Source organism: Neoarius graeffei, chromosome 3 (assembly GCF_027579695.1).
Source record: "Neoarius graeffei isolate fNeoGra1 chromosome 3, fNeoGra1.pri, whole genome shotgun sequence".
NCBI lineage: Eukaryota > Metazoa > Chordata > Actinopteri > Siluriformes > Ariidae > Neoarius > Neoarius graeffei.
Window position 1 is genome coordinate 93624079 of NC_083571.1, and position 23733 is coordinate 93647811.

The window sequence follows — 23733 nt, forward strand, 5'->3', positions numbered from 1 at the left end:
CTGTGCTGTGCTGCTATTTCTTACCCTGGCAACAGTCAACTTGTGAATTGCCAATTTTCTTGGTCTTTTTCTCGGCTCTGCTTGGTCCTCGGCTTCGAGGGCCTCAGTGGATGCGGCACTTCGCCTTCTGTCAGGGGAGACGAACACGGCTGGCTCCTTTGGTGACGCTGACACAAATGGAGACGGTGTTGCTTTGGGCATTCTAACAGATGGAACTGCATCTTTTTTCAGATCAAGTTGCTTCTTGAAGCCCATTTCCCACTGCAAATAGTTCTCAAAGTCGTCGAGCTTTATGAAATGACCCCTGCATATGATGCTGTGGTCTGTTGCATGTTGCCAGTTTTTCCGAGTGCCTCGCACGAAGCGCTCCCATTTCTCTCTCATTGTCCGGTCTTTTGGAAAACGATGAGTACTAATCCCATCAAGATTGGTGTTGCTACACCCTCCTATGATACATCTGTTAACCATTTTAATAATTATGTGATAACGTTGAAGAAATTTGCAGAAAACCACCAGGTCGTTTTCTCATAAACAAACCAACGCTGACATGGGATTCAGAAGGAGGCATCCCGCACGTGACGTCATGAAAATCAATGTTTCCTGGGAAATCCAAATGCCAAGTTTTTTCAGAGGCGGACCAATTCGCCTCAAATGGCTTGATTTCAACTGAATTTTTCTGGTATTGCGCAAGGTAAAAAAATTGCACAAAATGCAAAATGTGACAGATATTTGACCAAAGTTTAATATAAAATAAGAAAATTACATTGATCTTGCTCCTAAATATACCCAAGATTTGCCCTTTAACCTCCAAGAGAGTTCCCTTTCACCGTTACAGCCCACAAAACAGCCTGACCTTCTGTCACATTACAGCATCACTTACTCACTGACTTATAGTTTATTTTGTATCCCTCCTGGATACTTTTTTTTTCCTCCTCCCCTCTTCTGTTTATTATACCCCCTTTTTTGTCACTTGATATACTTGGACCTATTCGTGTATTTTATTGTACACTATACTTGCATTTTGTACATTATTTTACTATATAAACTTATCATGGGCGGCACAGCAGTGTAGTGGTTAGCCTCACAGCAAGAAGCCCCTGGGTTCAAGCCCAGCGGCCAGCATGTTCTCCCGGTGTCTGCGTGGGTTTCCTCAGGGTGCTCCGGTTTCCCCCAAAGACATGCAGGTTAGGCTAATTGGTGGCTCTAAATTGACCGTGAGTGTGAATGGTTGTTTGTGTCTATGTGTCAGCCCTGCGATGACCTGGCGACTTGTCCAGGGTGTACCCCGCCTTTCGCCCGTAGTCAGCTGGGATAGGCTCCAGCTTGCCTGCAACCCTGTAGAACAGGATAAGCAGCTACAGATAATGGATGGGAAACTCATCATCATTATTATATAGACATGAGTGTTTTACTGGGACACAGTGGTGTAGTGGTTAGCACTGTCGCCTCACAGCAAGAAAGTCCTGGGTTCGAGCTCAGCGGCCAACGAGGGCCTTTCTGTGTGGAGTTTGCATGTTCTACCCATGTCTGTGTGGGTTTCTTCCAGGTGCTCCAGTTTCCCCTACAGTTCAAAGACATGCAGGTTAGGCTTATTGGTGACTCTAAATTGACCGTGTTTGTGAACCCTTTAGAATTTTCTATATTTCTGCATAAATATGATCTAAAACATCATCAGATTTTCACAAAAGTGCTAAAAGTAGATAAAGAGAACCCAGTTAAACAAATGAGACAAAAATATTATACTTGGTCATTTATTTATTGAGGAAAATGATCCAATATTACATATCCGTGAGTGGCAACAGTATGTGAGCCTTTGCTTTCAGTATCTGGCGTGACCCCCTTGTGCAGCAATAATTACAACTAAACGTTTCCGGTAACTGTTGATCAGTCCTGCACACCAACTTGGAGGAATTTTAGCCCATTCCTCCATACAGAACAGCTTCAACTCTAGGATGTTGGTGGGTTTCCTCACATGAACTGCTCGCTTCAGGTCCTTCCACAACATTTCAGTTGGATTAAGGTCAGGACTTTGACTTGGCCATTCCAAAACATTAACTTTATTCTTCGTTAACCATTCTTTGGTAGAATGACTTGTGTGCTTAGGGTCGTTGTCTTGCTGCATGACCCACCTTCTCTTGAGATTCAGTTCATGGACAGATGTCCTGACATTTTCCTTTAGAATTCGCTGGTATAATTCAGAATTCATTGTTCCATCAATGATGGCAAGCCGTCCTGGCCCAGATGCAGCAAAACAGGCCCAAACCATAATACTACCACCACCATGTTTCACAGATGGGATAAGGTTCTTATGCTGGAATGCAGTGTTTTCCTTTCTCCAAACATAACGCGTCTCATTTAAAACAAAAAGTTCTATTTTGGTCTCATCCATCCACAAAACATTTTTCCAATAGCCTTCTGGCTTGTCCTTGTGATCTTTAGCAAACTGCAGACGAGCAGCAATGTTCTTTTTGGAGAGCAGTGGCTTTCTCTTTGCAACCCTGCTATGCACACCATGGTTGTTCAGTGTTCTCCTGATGGTGGACTCATGAACATTAACATTAGCCAATGTGAGAGAGGCCTTCAGTTGCTTAGAAGTTACCCTGGGGTCCTTTGTGACTTCACTGACTATTACACACCTTGCTCTTGGAGTGATCTTTGTTGGTCGACCACTCCTGGGGAGGGTAACAATGGTCTTGAATTTCCTCCATTTGTACACAAATATGAAGTTTATCTTCTGGTGTTGAAAAATTCACATTTTTCATATGAAATGCATCATGGATCTGAGTTACATATTTCAATAATATTGGCTGGCGTTGAGTGGTATATCAGATATATTCCATTCAGCTAGCATGATATTGAACAATTCAAAGATGTGTGTTTTCAAAATGGCGAAATGGTTCAAAATTAAAACTATTTTGATTCACTTGCATAATTTTTGTTGATGTGTCCATATAACAAAAAGAACATTACACAGTGGCACGAAGATATGAACTTTATCTTCTTGTGTTGCAAAATATTTCACTTGTTCACTTCACTCACTCATGAAATATACAATCATCACTCGAAGATAAACTTCTTGTCTTCGAACAACTATGTAATATCATATATATCCATCCATCCATTATCGGTAACCGCTTATCCTGTGCAGGGTCCTATCCCAGCTGACTATGGGTGAGAGGCGGGGTACACCCTGAACAAGTTGCCAGGTCATTGCAGGGCTGACACATAGAGACAAACAATCATTCACACGCACATTCATACCTACGGTCAATTAAGAGCCACCAATTAGCCTAACCTGCATGTCTTTGGGGGAAACTGGAGCACCCGGAGGAAACCCATGCAGACACCGGGAGAACATGCAAACTCCACACAGAGAGAGGCCCCCCCGTCGGCCACTGGGCTTGAACACAGAACCTTCTTGTTGTGAGGCGACAGTACTAACCACTACACCACTGTGCTTTCTGTGTATATATATATATATATATATCAGTCACCGAAGAGAACCCATAAATACCAGTGCCATGCTATATTTGTTTGAGATCCCTCATCAAAAAATTCCAAACTAAATGTGTTAAGATTGAATCTTGGCATAAACTCACTGGAGGCAGCCATATTTGTTGTTTACATCGGCGCAACCTTCGACTTGTGCATGTGCAATGTTCCATGCAATCGCCTGCCTTGCTAGGCATGATCATGATACGTAGAGCTACACACGGAAATGCTCGTGTAGCCACAGCTGTGACTCGAGTCAGCTGTATAGCTTGAAATTGTGACATCAGTTCATGGCATATCCAGGATATACCATGACTGACTCACACCATATCCAGTTTTTAAAATTTTTGACGTCACGTGATAGTGCTTCATCAGTGGTGGAACTATTTTATGTCACGTGAGCCATTTTTTGATAAGGTAAATAAATAAATGAACGAATGAATGAAAAGCAAAATACAATAATAATAATAATAATAATAATAATAGGGGCATTTGCATGCTCTCCCCGTGTCCGTGTGGGTTTGCTCCGGGTGCTCTGGTTTCCCCCACAGTACAAAGACATGCAGGTTAGGTTAACTGGTAACTCTAAATTGACCGTAGGTGTGAATGTGAGTGTGAATGGTTGTCTGTGTCTATGTGTCAGCCCTGTGATGACCTGGCGACTTGTCCAGGGTGTACCCTGCCTTTCGCCCGTAGTCAGCTGGGATAGGCTCCAGCTTGCCTGCGACCCTGTAGGACAGGATAAGCGGCTAAAGATAATTGATGGATGGATGGATGGATAATAATAATAATAGGGGTGTTTGCATGCTCTCCCCGTGTCCGCGTGGGTTTCCTCCGGGTGCTCCGGTTTCCCCCACAGTCCAAAGACATGCAGGTTAGGCTAACTGGTGGCTCTAAATTGACCGTAGGAGTTTATGTGAGTGTGAATGGTTGTTTGTCTCTATGTGTCAGCTCTGCGATAACCTGGCGACTTGAGAGGTGTACCCCACCTCTCGCCCATAGTCAGCTGGGATAGGCTCCAGCTTGCCTGTGACCCTGTAGAACAGGTTACAGATAATGGATGGATGGATGAATCTTCTTCTTCAGTGCTCTGACATCCATCAGAGTTTCTGGCGAACATTACAGTAGTGGTTTCCCTTTGCCTTCTACCAGATTATTCCAGAGGTTTTCTCCTCTCAACCATTCACATTTATGGACAATTTAGAGTAGCCAGTTAACCTAATCTGCATGTCTCTGGCCTGTTGGGAAAACCAGAGCACCCGGAGGAAACCCACGGGGAGAACATGCAAACTCGACACAGAAAGATCCCTGTCGGTTACTGGGCTCGAACCCAGAACCTTCTTACTGTGAGGCGACAGTACTAACCACTGCATCTCCATGCCCGGGACTCCCTAAAGTGAATGACGCATGAAATGGAATGACGAATGACAGCTAGTGATTTGAACAATAAATGGTCCCTTGTCATTCAGATTCTTATAAATGGAATAACGATTGAAATGTAGGTGGAATGACATGCTTTCAGCTCATGAAATGGAATGACATTGTTTCTAAGTGGAATGACATACTTTTAGGTTATGTTATCAGTGATATCACCTTTTACAAATGGAATGACAGCGTTTCCAGGTGGAATGACATACTTTAAGCTAATGTTATCAGTGATATCCCCTTTTACAAATGGAATGACAGTGTTTTTAGGTGGAATGACATACTTTGAGGCAATGTTATCAGTGATATCACCTATAACCTAAAGGCCCGGTCCCACTGCACTTACGGATGCAAAGAGGATGTAAAACGTAAAAAAATCTTTGCCATCCATTGGAAAACGCTATGCATCCGTTGTGTACTCATTGCATACGTGCTTCATACGCTCTATCCATCGAGCATCCGTCCACTGTGATTTCATCCGCGCAAAAAGTTTTGAGCTGCACAAAACTTTTAGAACGGATGAACTTTCCGCCGTGTACGATGTAAATCCGCGACATATACGAGCAACAAACGTTCTATGTCCGTTATCATCCGTTAAACGTCTGCTGTATCCTCTCTGCATCCTCTGGGCATCCTCGCAACTCACATCCGCTGCAGCTGAAAACGGAAAGAGGGAGGAAAGATAAGGTACATGAAACGTCTATTCATCGTTAGTAGCACGGAAATAGAAAGGATGTAAGCGTATGCATCTCGTATATAAAGTATTCAAAATGGACAAAGCGTTTATATCTGGGATGTATCTCGTATATTTAGGATGTCTGGAGTATGTCTAGAGTATGTAGAAGGACACCTAGTGGACAATCGATATTTTGTATAAAAAGGGGGAGAAAATCATCTAGTAGTAGAGATGTATCGATGTAGCCGCCAGCACGTCTTTCCGCTTTATGCTGACGGCGTGCGTGCTGCATCCCTTTATATCCGCGGAACAGACGCAATTCATACCCCCCGCATGCACAGTGAACGGTCTGCATCCGATATACATCCGCGCAACATCCCCTTTGTTTCCGTTAGGCGTACGTGATGCATCCCCTTCATCCGCCATGCATCCGCTCTTTCTGCTATGCGTCCGCTTCTCAGTTATCACCGGTAACCCCTTCGGAGCTGTCATCCACTTCCATCCGCTTGGCTTCCTATGAACATGCGTTTAACATCCCCGCTATATACTACCCACGTCCGTTCTTTTCCGTTCTGTTTTCGCAAATTTTCGCAAATTTTGTCCATTTCTGGAGCGGATGAAAACGGATAGCGCCACCCCCGAAATTTTGCTCGTCCGCTGTGTCCTTTTTGCATACGTTTTGTGTCCATCGGCCAGTGGGACCGGGCCTTAACCCTAACCCTAACCCTAGAAACAATGTCATTCCATTTGTTAACTTGATATCACTGATAACATTGCCTCAAAGTATGTCATTCCACCTAGAAACCTTATCATTCCATTTGTAAAAGGTGATATCACTGACCACATTAGCTCAAAGTACGTCAATACATATAGAAACCCTGTCATTCCATTTGTAAAAGCTGATATCCCACCAAGCACCCACTTATCTTATCCTAGGGAGGTCTAAAACTAAAGATTTCAATCGTTATTCCATTTGTAAGAATCTGAATGACAAGGGACCATTTATTGTTCAAATTTACTACCTGTCATTCGTCATTCCATTTCATGCGTCATTCACTTTAGGGAGTCCTTCCATGCCCCCAAATGATGAATACATCATATTAAATAATCAGTAAAGTTGTTGTTGTTGTTGTTGTTGTTACAGGAAGAAAATCACATTTGCAAAGTCAAACTCTCAGTCGTGGTTTTAATTTTTTTATATAAAAATTTCCCATGGGCGGCACGGTGGTGTAGTGTTTAGCGCTGTTGCCTCACAGCAAGAAGGTCCGGGTTCGAGCCCCGTGGCCGACGAAGGCCTTTCTGTGTGGAGTTTGCATGTTCTCCCCGTGTCTGCGTGGGTTTCCTCCGGGTGCTCCGGTTTCCCCCACAGTCCAAAGACATGCAGGTTAGGTTAACTGGTGACTCTAAATTGACCGTAGGTGTGAATGTGAGTGTGAATGGTTGTCTGTGTCTATGTGTCAGCCCTGTGATGACCTGGTGACTTGTCCAGGGTGTACCCCGCCTTTCGCCCGTAGTCAGCTGGGATAGGCTCCAGCTTGCCTGCGACCCTGTAGAAGGATAAAGCGGCTAGAGATAATGAGATGAGATGAGAAAAATTTCCCACAACTTTCACAACACAAAGTTGTCGCAGTAACATCATATTCTTGTTCCTTTTCCAACTTGCAGTCTCCATGGCGATAGTCTCCGGATATGACTACAAATCCCAGCGGTAAGAAAACTACATTCTGTCGTAACTTCCGGAAGCGGATACACGTAAAATTCCGGAAGAAAATGTATACAATGGCAATCTAGAAATCAATTAAGTTATGAAAAAAAGAGCATTAATTGCCTTTCTTCGTGGCTGACGTGATGTGGCATGGCGGACAGCTCATTTTAACATCCTCTGACACAACGCCATTTTACTCGCCTGCGAAACGATATCTGATGGTTAAAGGGAAAGCAGAAGGTAGAATAATATTGATGAAATCATGTTAGCATGTTTTAGCTAGCTAAATATTCATTTACATCTTTGGCTAGGTTGAGATGTGGAAATGTCTGTCAGCTTTGGGGCGAGCTAGCGATGTGACTTTCATTTGTGTTGTAGTAAAATCTTTATGTTGTTTTGAATGTGCAGTTTGTGGGGGTGGAAAGTAAAATAGTTTTTTTTTTTTTAAATTATTATTATTTGTTCAGAATCCAAGTGATAAAGTGCATCATGTAGATGAGGTGGTTTTGGGATCCTGTGACATTATTAGCTTCATAAGCTAACAGTTTGACAGCGAGTGCAATGAAAATGTGCTAGTGTTTTTAATTGTGCTTCTGACACAACAAGCAGCTGGTGTGTGTGTGTGTGTGTGAGAGAGAGAGACAGACAGACAGACAGACAGACAGCTTTACTGCAGTGCTTAATGAAACAGTGCTTTACTGCTGCACTGTTTGTGTTTGTTAGGAAGAATGAGCTGATTATAGCCAGCTTGTGGTAGAAGCTACAAATCAAGAAAGGCTGGCTGGAAGATGCCAAGAAGAAAACAACAGAATCCACAACCTGTAAAATGTAAGTGGTGTGTATGTGTGTGTAATAAATAATAATTAATATATAAGCAAGCAGTTTTAACCTATACCCATATCTTTTCTTGAAAGAAATAAGCTTAAAATAGCTGTCATCAGTAGATCAATATGCCTGATATAGAGCACTTACATATTACTAGTGGAATATTCACTGGCCTTGTAGATTAAAGGCTATCAATAAAACTACATTAAACTTCAAAATTGTTATATATACACTACCGTTCAAAAGTTTGGGGTCACTTTGAAATGTCCTTATTTTTGAAAGAAAAGCACTGTTCTTTTCAATGAAGATCACTTTAAACTAATCAGAAATCCACTCTATACATTGCTAATGTGGTAAATGACTATTCTAGCTGCAAATGTCTGGTTTTTGGTGCAATATCTCCATAGGTGTATAGAGGCCCATTTCCAGCAACTCTCACTCCAGTGTTCTAATGGTACAATGTGTTTGCTCATTGCCTCAGAAGGCTAATGGATGATTAGAAAACCCTTGTACAATCATGTTAGCACAGCTGAAAACAGTTGAGCTCTTTAGAGAAGCTATAAAACTGACCTTCCTTTGAGCAGATTGAGTTTCTGGAGCATCACATTATTTTGTGGGGTCAATTAAATGCTCAAAATGGCCAGAAAAATGTCTCGACTATATTTTCTATTCATTTTACAACTTATGGTGGTAAATAAAAGTGTGACTTTTCATGGAAAACACAAAATTGACTGGGTGACCCCAAACTTTTGAACGCTAGTGTATATTCTATCCACATTCACTGGATATGAGAAATCGTGCGCTCTGATTGGCGACTCTACTACCAGGCTATCAGCTCATATACCATGAGTAGAGAAAAACAAAATGGCGGCACGTGTTGCTGAACCAACCGAGGACGAAATAAAAACTACTTGAAAACAAAGCCGCAAAATGTATTTATTTTTTTCAATAATTATCATCTCATTATCTCTAGCCGCTTTATCCTGTTCTACAGGGTCGCAGGCAAGCTGGAGCCTATCCCAGCTGACTACGGGCGAAAGGCGGGGTACACCCTGGACGAGTCGCCAGGTCATCACAGGGCTGACACATAGACACAGACAACCATTCACACCTACGGTCAATTTAGAGTCACCAGTTAACCTAACCTGCATGTCTTTGGACTGTGGGGGAAACCGGAGCACCCGGAGGAAACCCACGCGGACACGGGGAGAACATGCAAACTCCACACAGAAAGGCCCTCGTCGGCCACGGGGCTCGAACCCGGACCTTCTTGCTGTGAGGCGACAGTGCTAACCACTACACCACCGTGCCGCCCTAGAATTATTATTATTATTATTATAGGATTTTTCACAAATTGCTCGTCATTTCGCCGGATTGTTTACATTCTAAGCGGAAATGATTTTGTCAAATGTTTTGTATAAAGTTTTTATTGATCGAATTTGCAAAAAATGTTCCATTTGTCAAAATCCAGTGAATGTGGATATAATAAAACTGTTATTCCGGTCAATCTTGAGGTACATGGTTTATAGCCAACTTGGTGCTTTGCGCCTTGTCGGCTATCCGCTCATGTACGACTCGATTTTGTGGAATAACAGATAGGTGAATGAATATGTATAATTATGTAAATATATTTTAAATCTTTAAATAATTAAATCAAATTAGTCAAAATATATTTTTTCATATTTCTTATTGTTCATTACTTTTTGTGTGTGTGGGGGGGGAAGTAATTTCCAAAATACTTGTTTTACAATCCAAACACAAGTCTGTATTTGCATTTCATAACATGTTTTATTCATATTTTATCAGGTGCATTTGGCTTTTTTTTTTTTTTAACCCCATGTTTGAACTCCTGATACTATGTCCAGCAGATGGCAGCAAAATGTTAGTTACTTTAAAAAAAGAAGGAAAAAAAAGAGCCCTAGAATGAAACTGTTGAAATTTTTTTTTTCTAATTTATTCAAGCCGTGCAGTTAGATCTAAACAGTTCTTCTAGAGTGAAAACTCTGAAATCGAAAACACATCATCTTAGATGAAAGTCCTTGTGAGTATAACATCCAGGCCTGTCTCATGATGTGACCACTGTCAATATCATTGTGTAACTCTATAAATCCTTCTGTGCTGATTTTTAGTGGATTCTGAAGATGGCATAAGCATTAATCCTTCAACAACCCTTACTTTTGAGAGTGACTTTCTTCTGGGCCAAGACCTTGACTTCTCAGATGCTGATAACGGAAAAATCTTAAGTCTGGAGAAGTTTTCAGGTGAGCGATGGGCTCAGCTCCGGCATAGCAAACTAAATATGTAGTTTTGCACGTGTTGGTATCTGTTTCGACCAGTTGCTAATTTTCCATTTCTCTATTTATTACATGTTGCGCTATGGGGACTGAAAAACATTTCTTTTATTAGCTTCTTTTGTGTGATAATGCTTGGGGGTAATTCTAAGTTTTATATACCTGTTATTTTGGTTATCAATTATTCCCAAAGGCTGTAACCCTTCACTATGCTACAGTAAACACATATATATTATGTTTGGTGACTAATTTTATTTGTATTACTTTTTATATACAGTGGTAAGTAAGGTCAGGTTCACATTTATGATGATTTAAATTTTATGATTACTAATTTATTATCTCATCTCATTATCTCTAGCCACTTTATCCTTCTACAGGGTCGCAGGCAAGCTGGAGCCTATCCCAGCTGACTACGGGCGAAAGGCGGGGTACACCCTGGACAAGTCGCCAGGTCATCACAGGGCTGACACATAGACACAGACAACCATTCACACTCACATTCACACCTACGGTCAATTTAGGCTACATCCACACGACAACGGCAACGAGATGTTATTTAAAAATATATCGCGTCCAAATGGGCAACGATCAGTAAGATATCAGGTCCATATGACAACGCAACGCTTGCTGAAAATGATGCAATACACATGCCACACCTCTAGGGGCGCTGTAAGATGGTCCCTTCGGAGACACGAGAACAATGGAAGAAGTAAGCACGCATGCGCATAAACTATTATGCGCGAGACTTCATATTAGCCACAAAGTCAGGAAAATCTGTTCGGAAAATTACATTATAATGACCAAATACAATGAAAAGTATTTTTCCAGTCTCACCTGTGAAAGGTAATCCCATGTGATCTCGTTTGGACGGTAAACCTGCTGGTACAGTTAAACGCAGCTAATCTTTATTCTCCGCTTTGACCTTTCCAATATGGCGGCAAGGATGACGCATGATTCTACGCGGAAGGCGGTGTCTTTTAATGGTCCGGAATAAATTGAATACTACACGTTGATGGAATAATTTGTTGTTTCTCACCTGTGAAAGGTAATCCCATGCGATCTCGTTTGGACGGTAAACCTGTTGGTACAGTTAAACGCAGCTAATCTTTATTCTCCGCTTTGACCTATCCAATATGGCGGCGAGGATGACGTACGATTCTACGCGGAAGGCGGCGTCTTTAATGGTCCGGAATAAATTGAATGCTACGTTGATGGATTAATTTGCTCCTCTACGCCCTTTTTGAGGAATGTATTGTCGGACTTGAACCATCATCTGAAGAGGTGAGATCGCTCCTTTTTTTTCGCTGTTTTTGCTGGCGGGATTGACTCTGCCCTACGTGCTATTCTCTCTCTCTCTCTCACTTTGCACCATTACACAATAAATATTCACAGTGAAAATATTTTGTAAGCGCGTTTCATGAACCAAGTTATAGGATTTGTTGACAACTCGCATCGCAATGAGAAGATCATTGGCACTACTGGTGTGAAGAATCAGACCATTTCATAAATGAATATTTTGCTGTAGAGCTGCAGTGTTTGTACAATTGCATGTTTTTGCTTCACTATTACTGTCACTATTCTGCTTCTTGCATTACTACTGTGAACTAACACTGAACATAATAATAATAATATCCAAGCTCGTGTTTCACTTTCACTAGTGCTCTGTAAGGCTTTTTCCTGGTGATATTCGTTACACTTCTACCCGGCGTGAAGCACTCACAGTCATGTGGTTGTGACGTCATCGTAAACAAATCCGTTCTACTCATCCAGACGACTTCACAACGGCAACGTTGCCAGATCTTTCCACTCTGGAACCCGTTCTCAAAAAGATTGCGTTTTGGGCACCCAAAACGCCGGTGCCGTGTGGACGCCAGGCCTAAACGATAAGCAATTGTATCGGAGTCACCTGAATCCGTTGCCGTGTGGACAGGGCCTTAGAGTCACCAGTTAACCTAACCTGCATGTCTTTGGACTGTGGGGGAAACCGGAGCACCCGGAGGAAACCCACGCGGACACGGGGAGAACATGCAAACTCCGCACAGAAAGGCCCTCGCCGGCCACGGGGCTCGAACCCGGACCTTCTTGCTGTGAGGCGACAGCGCTAACCACTACACCACCGTGCCGCCCAATTTTTTATTATTATTATTATTATTATTATTATTTTATTACTACTACTGAAAATTGAGGTTCCTGATGTTCTGGAACTAGTTTGCAGCTAGTTCAGCAAAATTTGAACACTCAAACTGTTCAAGGGAAATGCTATTGCATTTTGCTTGTTCATTTTGATCCGTCCAATACACTTGTGTCCCAGTGTGGAAGCGCCATGACTTAAGCAAATATGTAAGTTTGGATGTTACTTCAGTTGTTTCTTTAACCCCTAATCTCAGAAAAAGTTGGGACATTATGGAAAATGCAAAAAAAAAAAGAGCAGTAATTTTTCAAAATTTACTTTGACTTGTATTCCATTGCACACAGCATAAACCCAAGATATTTCATGTTTTGTCTGGTCAACTTCATTTCATTTGTTAATATACATCCATTCTTGGGTTTCAGGCCTGCAAGACATTCCAAACAATTGGGATGGGGCAATTGAGGGCTAGTCATGAGGTAAAACAATTAAATAATGATGTGATGTCAACAATTGATTGTAATCATGATTTGGTACAAAATCAGTATCCGGGAAAAGGCCTAGTCTTTGAGGAGCAAAGACGGGCTGAGGATCTCTAGTTTGTCAACAAATGTGTGAGAAAATTATTGAAGTGTTGAAAAACAATTTTCCGGGAAGAATGATTGGAAGGGATTTGGATATTTCACTCTCTGTGGTGCATAAAATCAGTAAACAATTTAAGGAATCTGGAGGAATTTTGGTGCGTAAAGGGCAAGGGCGCAAGCCTAAGCTGAACACCTGTGATCCCTGATCCCTCAGATGGTACTGCATCAAGAACTGTCATTCATCTTTAGCTGATACAACGTCATGGGCTCAGAATTGCTTTGGCAAACCTTTATCAAGCACTACATTACAGAGTTGCATCCACAAATGCCAGTGAAAACTTTGTGCAAAAAGGCAGCCTTATATTAACTGTGTCCAGAAGCACCGTCAACTTCGCTGGGCTCGGAGGCATCTGGGATGGATCATCACACAGTGGAAATGCGTATCGTGGTCAGACGAATCCATATTCCAGATCTTTTTTTGGAAGAAATGGACGCCGTGTGCTCCGGACCAAAGACGAACAGAACCATCCAAACTGTCACCAGCAGCAAGTCCAAAAGCCATGGTATGGGGGTTGTATCAGTGCCATTTGCAAAGGTTATTTACACTTCTGTGATGGCAGCATTAATGCAGAAAAGTACACTGACATTTTGGAGCAACATGTGCTGCCTTCAAGACGATATCTTTTCCAGGGAGATTTCCACAAGACAACGCAAAACCACATTCTGCACGCAGTACAAAGGCAGGGCTGTGGAAGAAGAGGGCGCCTATCTCCTCTGTCCCCAATAGAGAATGTGTGAGGAATTGTGAAAAAAAAAAAGTGACTCTGTACTGTTGGATACATTAAAGGAACAGTCCACCGTACTTCCATAATGAAATATGCTCTTATCTGAATTGAGACGAGCTGCTCCGTACCTCTCCGAGCTTTGCGCGACCTCCCAGTCAGTCAGACGCGCTGTCACTCCTGTTAGCAATGTAGCTAGGCTCAGTATGGCCAATGGTATTTTTTGGGGCTGTAGTTAGATGCGACCAAACTCTTCCGCGTTTTTCCTGTTTACATAGGTTTATATGACCAGTGATATGAAACAAGTTCAGTTACACAAATTGAAACGTAGCGATTTTCTATGCTATGGAAAGTCCGCACTATAATGACAGGCGTACTAACACCTTCTGCGCGCTTCGGCAGCGCATTGATATCTGAGCTCCGTATCAATGCGCTGTCGAAGCGCGCAGAAGGTGTTAGCATGCCTGTCATTACGTCATCTCTACGTTTCAATTTGTGTAACTGAACTTGTTTCATATCACTGGTCATATAAACCTATGTAAACAGGAAAAACGTGGAAGAGTTTGGTCGCATCTAACTACAGCCCCAAAAAATACCATTGGCCATACTGAGCCTAGCTACATTGCTAACAGGAGTGACAGCGCGTCTGACTGACTGGGAGGTCGCGCAAAGCTCGGAGAGGTACGGAGCAGCTCGTCTCAATTCAGATAAGAGCATATTTCATTATGGAAGTACGGTGGACTGTTCCTTTAAGACCTTTTATGCAGGAAGAATGGGACAAAATAACACAGACCCTTCATCACTTGGTGTCTTCAGTCCCTAAACATCTTTTAAGTGTTGTGTATTGCATTGTTTTCAGCAAGCGTTGCGTTGCCATATGGACCTGATATTTTACTGATTGTTGCCCATTTGGACGCGATATATTTTTAAATAACATCTCGTTGCCGTTGTCGTGTGGATGTAGCCTAAATTGACCGTAGGTGTGAATGTGAGTGTGAATGGTTGTCTGTGTCTATGTGTCAGCCCTGTGATGACCTGGCGACTTGTCCAGGGTGTACCCCGCCTTTCGCCCGTAGTCAGCTGGGATAGGCTCCAGCTTGCCTGCGACCCTGTAGAACAGGATAAAGCGGCTAGAGATGATGAGATGAGAAGGAATGGCAACATTACAAAATAATAAATGCTTTACCGTGTTAAACTTTTTTTTTTTTTTTTTAATGTGTTGCAAGAATCAGTTGAAATATGTTTTATTTTGAAAAAAATAAATAAATAAAATTCATTAATTAAAACATTAGATAATATGCTGTTGTGTTGCACTGAATGCAAATACAGGTCAATTACAAATCATTGTTTTCCATTTTAATTTCAACATTTTCTGATTTGGGGTTGTATTTGACAACCATGTGGCCAAGTTTTGTTGTTTTTAATCCATTTAGTTTGTGACCAACATCACATTTTTAGCCAACTGCATAACTTCAGTTTTAAGGAGACCGACATCTGTATGTTTATGTGTCGGTTACCAACATTTTGTGTAAAAAATAGTTCATGCCTCAGCACTTACGAATGGGGGAAAAAGGTTTTCGCATTGCAGTGCCACCATATGGCTTAGCTCAGACTCTTAACAGGGAGAGAAAGAGACTTTTCCATTAAAGTTGATGGCGATTGTAATTTCTAAAGTATTTGAATTGTTAATGATTAGAACTTATGTTTAACAAGCTGTACTAAGAATTAAGAAAACTTGTCTTGGTGATGTCTCTCTGCTCTAGTATTCCATTTACTGAATTAATAAAATGCAACTAAATGGAGACTGTGACTAAAGTCACAGTAATTTTGCACTTGCTGTTACAAACCAGGACATCTGGTCACCATACCCTGTAGATCCAGAACTTGGTGAGGAAAAGTTGTGCCCTGCTGCCCTGAACAAAATAAGAAACTGATTGAAAAAAATCATGAAAATTGACAGTTACAGTGTCTTGCAAAAATATTCATCCCCCCTTGGTGTTTGCCCTGTTTTGTTGCATTACAAGCTGGAATTAAAATGGATTTTTGGAGGGTGAGCACCATTTCATTTACACAACATGCCTACAACTTTTTAAAGGTGCAAATTGTTTTATTCTGACACGAGCAATAATTAAGATGAAAAAAAAACAGAAATCTGGAGTGCATGGGTGCAAGTATAAAATTTTCAAAAACCTGAAAAGTCTGACAAGGTCAGACGTGCATGGCATAGCCATGCAGGGGGGGTTACAAAGGGAGGTGAGCCCCCCCTTAGGGCTCGAAAAGTAATTTAAATTACAAGTTAAAATGGTTGTCTCTCATGCAATCTCATGCAAGCATTTATATATATTAATAGTTATATGATTTGCATATTCACATCAAATGTTTAATACATTTCATCAATTCATCTGAAATAATATTTCAAGTACAAGGCTTGATATTTCAAAACATCTAGCAACTACTAATTTAAATGTTGAAACAACCATTTTTAATATGCTTTTGCTGTGATACCTTTTTTTTTTTACAATATACGGTATACACTGGAATAGCTGTGCTGATTTGGTCGAACAACGTGCTACGTGCGTGAAACATGATATCACACATACATAACACCGTGAAACAACGGGCTAGTCAGGACCGCTCGTCGGTGAGTGGCATATAAATTGAATGAGGTTTGTGGCGAAGACGAGATGAAAAGATTTGTCTCGGGCAGAGACTGTACTGTGGTAACCTGGTAATACGCTGAGAGTGAGACAGTGAGAGGGCCGCCCCTATTAACCCCCCCCCCCCCCCCCCCGAAAATCTCAACGGATTTACACGATTTGGAAAAATGACTTTTTCAGAACTGAAAAAAATGGAGCTTCCGGCACATGCCGGAAAACTTGTACCCATGGGAGTGTGCATAGGTATTCACCCCCTTTTGTAGGAAACGCCTAAATAAGAGCTGGTTCAACCAATTCACTTCATAAGTCACGTAATTAGTTGATTAAGATTCACCTGTGTTTGTCAAAGTGTCACATGATGTCTGTATAAATCAGCCTGTTCTGGAAGGACCCTGACTCTGCAACACTAGTAAGCAAGCAACATGAAAACCAAGGAGCCTCCAAACAGGTCAGAGACAAAGTTGTGGAGAAGTATAGATCAGGGTTGGGTTATAAAAAATATCCCAAACTTTGAATATCCCACGGAGCACCATTAAATCCATTATAGTAAAATGGAAAGAATATGTCACCACTACAAACCTGACAAGAAGGCCGCCTACTAAAACTCACAGACCAGGCAAGGAGGGCATTAATCAGGGATGCAACAAAGACACCAAAGATAACACTGAAGGAGCTGCAAAGATCCACAGAGGAGATGGGAGTATCTATTTATAGGACCACTTTAAGCCGTACATTCCACAGAGCGGGGCTTTATGAAAGAGTGGCCAGGAAAAAAGTCATTGCTTAAGAAAACACATTTGGAGTTTGCCCAATAGCACATGGCTGACTCCCCAAACACATGGAAGAAGATTCTGTGGTTGAATAAGACTAAAATTGATCTTTTTGGCCATCATGGGAAATGCCATGTGTGGTGCAAACCCAACACCATTCCTACAGTGAAGCATGGTGGTGGCAGCATCATGCTGTGGGGATATTTTACATCTGCAGGGGCAGGAAAGCTGGTCAGGACTGAAGGAAAGATGGATGGTACTAAATACAGGGCACTTCTGGAGGAAAACCTGTTTGAGTCAGCCAGAGGTTTGAAACTGGGACGAAGGTTCGCATTCCAGCAGGACAATGACCCTAAACATACTGCTAAAGCTCCACTGGAGTGGTTTAAAGGGAGACATTTAAATGTCTTTGAATGGCCTAGTCAAAACCTCGATCCAATTGAAAATCTGTGGCATAACTTGATTGCTGTACACCAACGCAACCCATCTAACTTGAAGGAGTTGGAGCAGTTTTGCCTTGAGGAATGGGCAAACATCTCAGTGGCTAGATGTGCTAAGCTAATAGAGACACCCCCCAAGAGACTTGTAGCTGTAATTGCAGCAAAAAGGTGGCTCTAAAAAGTATCGACTTTTGGGGGGGGGGATACCTATGCACACTCCAGATGTTTTTTTCAATTTATTGTTTGTGTTACAATAAAACAGTTTTCACCTTTAAAGTGGTAGACATGTTGTGTAAATCAAATGGTGCTAACCCCCCAAAAAATCCATTTTAATTCCAGCTTGTAATGTGACAAGACAAACATCAAAGGGGATGAATACTTTTTGCAAGACACTGTGTAAGTGCTTGGGGAAAAAAATCCTGTTTTTCATAGATCAGCCCAGATCCGTGATCCGGATCAGCACCAAAAGTCATCGCAACATAATTCATCCCAGAGGTGTTCATGTGAAATTTAGTGATGATTGGTTGACAACTGAAGGAGAAATAACGTCCTAAAAAGTAATAATAATAATGAAGTAGGAAGATCCTGAGAGTAACAATTCGTGCTACCACTGCTAGTGCAAATTAACTAGGTCTATCTATATCCTGTTTAACCTGTATGTTGTTCATGTTAAGAGCAATTCCAGCGTTATGGACGTGACACTTGAACTCAAAATGGCAACAAATGACCCAGTGCATGTTTTATTGTCTCCCAGTATTTAAACAGGTGTTGCATATTTTAAGGCTGTACCATACTGGAGAAGTGATAGAACAAGAACAATTCCCATAGTACATCTAGGGCATGCCAGAAAACGCCAATAAAAGATGCGTTATGGACGTGACAGAAAAAGTATCATTTTTCTTGGGTGACTGTACATTTTTATCAAACTCTGTGAAATTGTAAACCTAATGTCGAAATGGAGATATCCGTTTGATAGAGGGGTCCAAGGTGAATATTAAAAAATCTTTGTTTAAAATATTTTGTATTTCATGCAGAGTTTCGGAAGGAAAAGTCAGCGTTATGGATGTGACGAAATTCCGTTATGGATGTGACGCGTCTGAAATAGACATGGCATATGTTTAGAAAATCAGCAATTTAACCACCATAACCCTTTGAAAAACTCTCTAAATATCAGCTAAAACTATCAAAGTTCTTAAATAATATTTAGGATGGCTATTGTTTTGCTGTTTTGTGGATTTTAGCATACATTTCTGTGGCTTGTGGCAATAATATAGAATTGTACATGATCAAAGTTGATTTTAGCTTGGGTTTTACATTATAAGAAAGAAAGACTGACAGTGACACATTAGGTTGGTTACAAATTGGTTCAGCTTGTTCACATCTGTAAAATACAGGCCTAGGTGATATCTCTGGGAGTGGTTTTGATGTATTACATGTTGCTTTATTTTTGCATGGTGAGGTTGACATTTACATGGAATTGCCCTTAAATATCTGCAGTGAATTAATTCTGTATTTGACTTTTATGATGCATTGTGGGATACTATGAGTCCACTATATAGGATGTAATAATTCTCACTGTACGTTCGGACAGCACTACAAAATGGCGAACTCACTATATAGTCCACTATATAGTGAGTGATTTTGGATACAGCACTGGACTTCTACGGTAGATCATGGTTCTAAACTGGTGATTCAGTCTGAGGGGTCATAGGTGGAGGCAGCCTGGATGAGTGTCTCAAATCTCACCATCCATTTGGGATAGCAAATCTGGTCAGGGAAGAAGCTGCAGGCGTGTTCCAGCAACTAGTGAAGACAGCAGTGGTAACCAGAGTCTTGCTGGCAATCTCAGAGTCACAGTTAGAACTCTGTGGAATAGTTGGTTAATCCCACACACTGGGAAAAGAAGAGGGTTATGGCCTCAGAAGACTCGGAACACTCTGAGCCACCAATGATCCAATGCATTTTGGGGTCCAGTTGAACGCTGATAACCCACATCCAGAACTGGGGTTCACTGAATATGTCTGCTTTCATGAGTCCCTCTTCAGCAGATTGCCGATACCATATATCTGTTAAGCCAGTATCTCACTGGGCTGCGACAGCTTGCGACAAATTGCGAACGTCATTCGCGAGAGAGTTTCAAAAGTGTCTTGAAACATTCGCGGGGCTTCTCAGTTTCCTCGCATGAGTCGCAAAGTGTCGCTCCTTCGTCGCTGAAATTTTGAACATGTTCAAAAAATTCGTGCGCCAAAATTTCTCTCAAAATAGCCACAAATGCGTCGCTGGTGTCGCAAAGCCGTCGCGAACCCTTCTCAAGTCAGTTTCCGTGAGGCTTCCTCTACTTTCCTGCCTGCTGAGGGAAAGCCGGGCTGTGACAGCCTGCGACTAGTTGGAGACACAACAATTGCGGTAAAATATGCGAATATCAATTCAGTGTGATTCCAAGTGAGTCGCTAATTTGCATATTGTTGTGTCTCCAACTAGTCGCAGGCTGTCGCAGCCCAGCGAGATACTACCCTTAGGAAACCATAACTACACATTGGGGTCATGGAATGATTATCATTTTTAGTGTATGTAGCCTCATGTCAGTGAACGGTGTGACCTGCTTTGGAACTCTTCTCTGTGAGTATCAACACCACAATGTGAGAGAGAACAGTGGACATGTTCCAGATGGCCTGCTCCTTAGTATAGGCACCAGGAGTCAGATGTCCAAATATAGCAGTGTCCTGATGCCAGTGGCCATCGGAGGAAACAAATCCACTTGTATGTTGTTAACATGTTTGGTGTTGGGGAGAGGCCAAAGGGCAGGACTTTTAATTAGAATGCCTGTCCTTCGAAGGCAAACCTTATGAAGCATCTGCAATGTCAGATGATGAAAACATAAAAAGAAGTGTGCGCACAGGTCAGTGAATGTGAACCAGTCCATGGCCGCATGGTCTGAGTAATTAAGTTATCCCACAAAATCGAGTCGTACATGAGCTGATAGCCAACCAGGTGTGTAGCACCGAGTTGGCTATAAGTGGAATAAATATTTTGTTCTATCCACATTCACTGGCTTTTGAGAAACAGAGCATGTTTGTTTTTTGCAAATTCGATAAATAAAAACTTTATACAAAACGTCTGACAAAATCATTTCCACTTAGGTGGACTTCTTAAAAATGGGTACCCTATGGGTACATGTGGCTACTACTTATACAACCCCGATTCCAAAAAAGTTGGGACAAAGTATAAATTGTAAATAAAAACGGAATGCAATGATGCGGAAGTTTCAGAATTCCATATTTTATTCAGAATAGAACATAGATGACATATCAAATGTTTAAACTGAGAAAATGTATCATTTAAAGAGAAAAATTAGGTGATTTTTAAATTTCATGACAACAACACATCTCAAAAAAGTTGGGACAAGGCCATGTTTACCACTGTGAGACATCCCCTTTTCTCTTTACAACAGTCTGTAAACGTCTGGGGACTGAGGAGACAAGTTGCTCAAGTTTAGGGATAGGAATGTTAACCCATTCCTGTCTAATGTAGGATTCTAGTTGCTCAACTGTTTTAGGTCTTTTTTTTGTCGTATCTTCCGTTTTATGATGCGCCAAATGTTTTCTATGGGTGAAAGATCTGGACTGCAGGCTGGCCAGTTCAGTACCCGGACCCTTCTTCTACGCAGCCATGATGCTGTAATTGATGCAGTATGTGGTTTGGCATTGTCATGTTGGAAAATGCAAGGTCTTCCCTGAAAGAGACGTCGTCTGGATGGGAGCATATGTTGTTCTAGAACCTGGATATACCTTTCAGCATTGATGGTGTCTTTCCAGATGTGCAAGCTGCCCATGCCACACGCACTAATGCAACCCCATACCATCAGAGATGCAGGCTTCTGAACTGAGCGCTGATAACAACTTGGGTTGTCCTTTTCCTCTTTAGTCCGAATGACACGGCGTCCCTGATTTCCATAAAGAACTTCAAATTTTGATTCGTCTGACCACAGAACAGTTTTCCACTTTGCCACAGTCCATTTTAAATGAGCCTTGGCCCAGAGAAGACATCTGTGCTTCTGGATCATGTTTAGATACGGCTTCTTCTTTCAACTAATGAGTTTTAGCTGGCAACGGTGGATGGCACGGTGAATTGTGTTCACAGATAATGTTCTCTGGAAATATTCCTGAGCCCATTTTGTGATTTCCAATACAGAAGCATGCCTGTATGTGATGTAGTGCCGTCTAAGGGCCCGAAGATCACGGGCACCCAGTATGGTTTTCCGGCCTTGACCCTTACGCACAGAGATTCTTCCAGATTCTCTGACTCTTTTGATGATATTATGCACTGTAGATGATGATGTGTTCAAACTCTTTGCAATTTTACACTGTCGAACTCCTTTCTGATATTGCTCCACTATTTGTCGGCGCAGAATTAGGGGGATTGGTGATCCTCTTCCCATCTTTACTTCTGAGAGCCGCTGCCACTCCAAGATGCTCTTTTTATACCCAGTCATGTTAATGACCTATTGCCAGTTGACCTAATGAGTTGCAATTTGGTCCTCCAGCTGTTCCTTTTTTGTACCTTTTAACTTTTCCAGCCTCTTATTGCCCCTGTCCCAACTGTTTTGAGATGTGTTGCTGTCATGAAATTTCAAAAGAGCCAATATTTGGCATGAAATTTCAAAATGTCTCACTTTCGACATTTGAAAGACATGTGAAAGTCTATGTGAATACAATATCAGTTTTTGAGATTTGTAAATTATTGCATTCCGTTTTTATTTACAATTTGTACTTTGTCCCAACTTTTTTGGAATCGGGGTTGTAAATAAAATTGTTCTCTGATACAATGTCCATACAGTAAATATCGCATACATACATGTTATCAGTTATACTCACCTCATCTCGTACAAGCATCACCAAGCTGTGAGCAGCCTCAAAATACAGTGCTGTGAATTATATCTATTTTCAAAACAGTAAGAAAGCACTTGTTCATGAATCGTCTTAGAAGCATTCTTTAGTACTAATGAGCACATTTTGTTTCACAAGTGTAAAGACTCTAAAATGAAAAAATTAAAGCGAATAGCAGAAGTTTGACCAATTATACTTTTACTCTTAGTTTTCACATTTGTCAAAGAATATATCAGAAATTTATTTTAAAAATGTATTCATTGAAAAATGTAAGTACTCATTACAACTCTTGTTGAATGGCTGGAATTCTTAGTCTAAATCTCATCATCTCTAGCCGCTTTATCCTGTTCTACAGGGTCGCAGGCAAGCTGGAGCCTATCCCAGCTGACTACGGGCGAAAGGCGGGGTACACCCTGGACAAGTCGCCAGGTCATCACAGGGCTGACACATAGACACAGACAACCATTCACACTCACATTCACACCTACGGTCAATTTAGAGTCACCAGTTAACCTAACCTGCATGTCTTTGGACTGTGGGGGAAACCGGAGCACCCGGAGGAAACCCACGCGGACACGGGGAGAACATGCAAACTCCGCACAGAAAGGCCCTTGCCAGCCACGGGGCTTGAACCCGGACCTTCTTGCTGTGAGGCGACAGCGCTAACCACTACACCACCGTGCCGCCTAAATATTTGCCAAAAAGCTAAAAAAAAAAAAACTTGCAAAACCTTTCATTTGAACTTTCAGAAGAACCAAAGAAAAGCTGTGATAATCAAAAGGTAAATTTTCTTAAAATAAACACCACTTACTTGATATTGAATCAGTAGCCTTGGTGAACCATAAGGTGAATTTCATTTCTTTTTTTATCTGCAGATTATCTCCCGATACTACGAAGTTATAACGAGGTTTCTCTTATTTTGTTTTTAGTTCCGATTGGTTCTGAAGTTTATCAAGCAATAGAATGGATAATCGAACTTAACCAGGATAAGCGCTGATTGGTTACGAAGTTTTGCTATTGTTACACACATTCTTATACTCGTTCTTGTGTAGCTTTTGATACCGCAAGATCA

General features: G+C 41.5%; 1 protein-coding gene across 1 annotated transcript in view; it reads left to right on the forward strand.

The window, feature by feature from the left end:
• Window positions 1–7351: 7351 nt before the first annotated feature.
• The window catches only part of znf513a (zinc finger protein 513a), a 47987-nt gene continuing 31605 nt past the window's right edge, over window positions 7352–23733 (forward strand). The window contains exons 1-3 of the mRNA XM_060917659.1: window positions 7352–7538; window positions 8022–8126; window positions 10253–10384. Of these exons, the coding sequence (XP_060773642.1) occupies window positions 8087–8126; window positions 10253–10384 (172 nt within the window). The 5' untranslated portion in view covers window positions 7352–7538; window positions 8022–8086. The remainder of the gene's footprint in view (window positions 7539–8021; window positions 8127–10252; window positions 10385–23733) is intronic.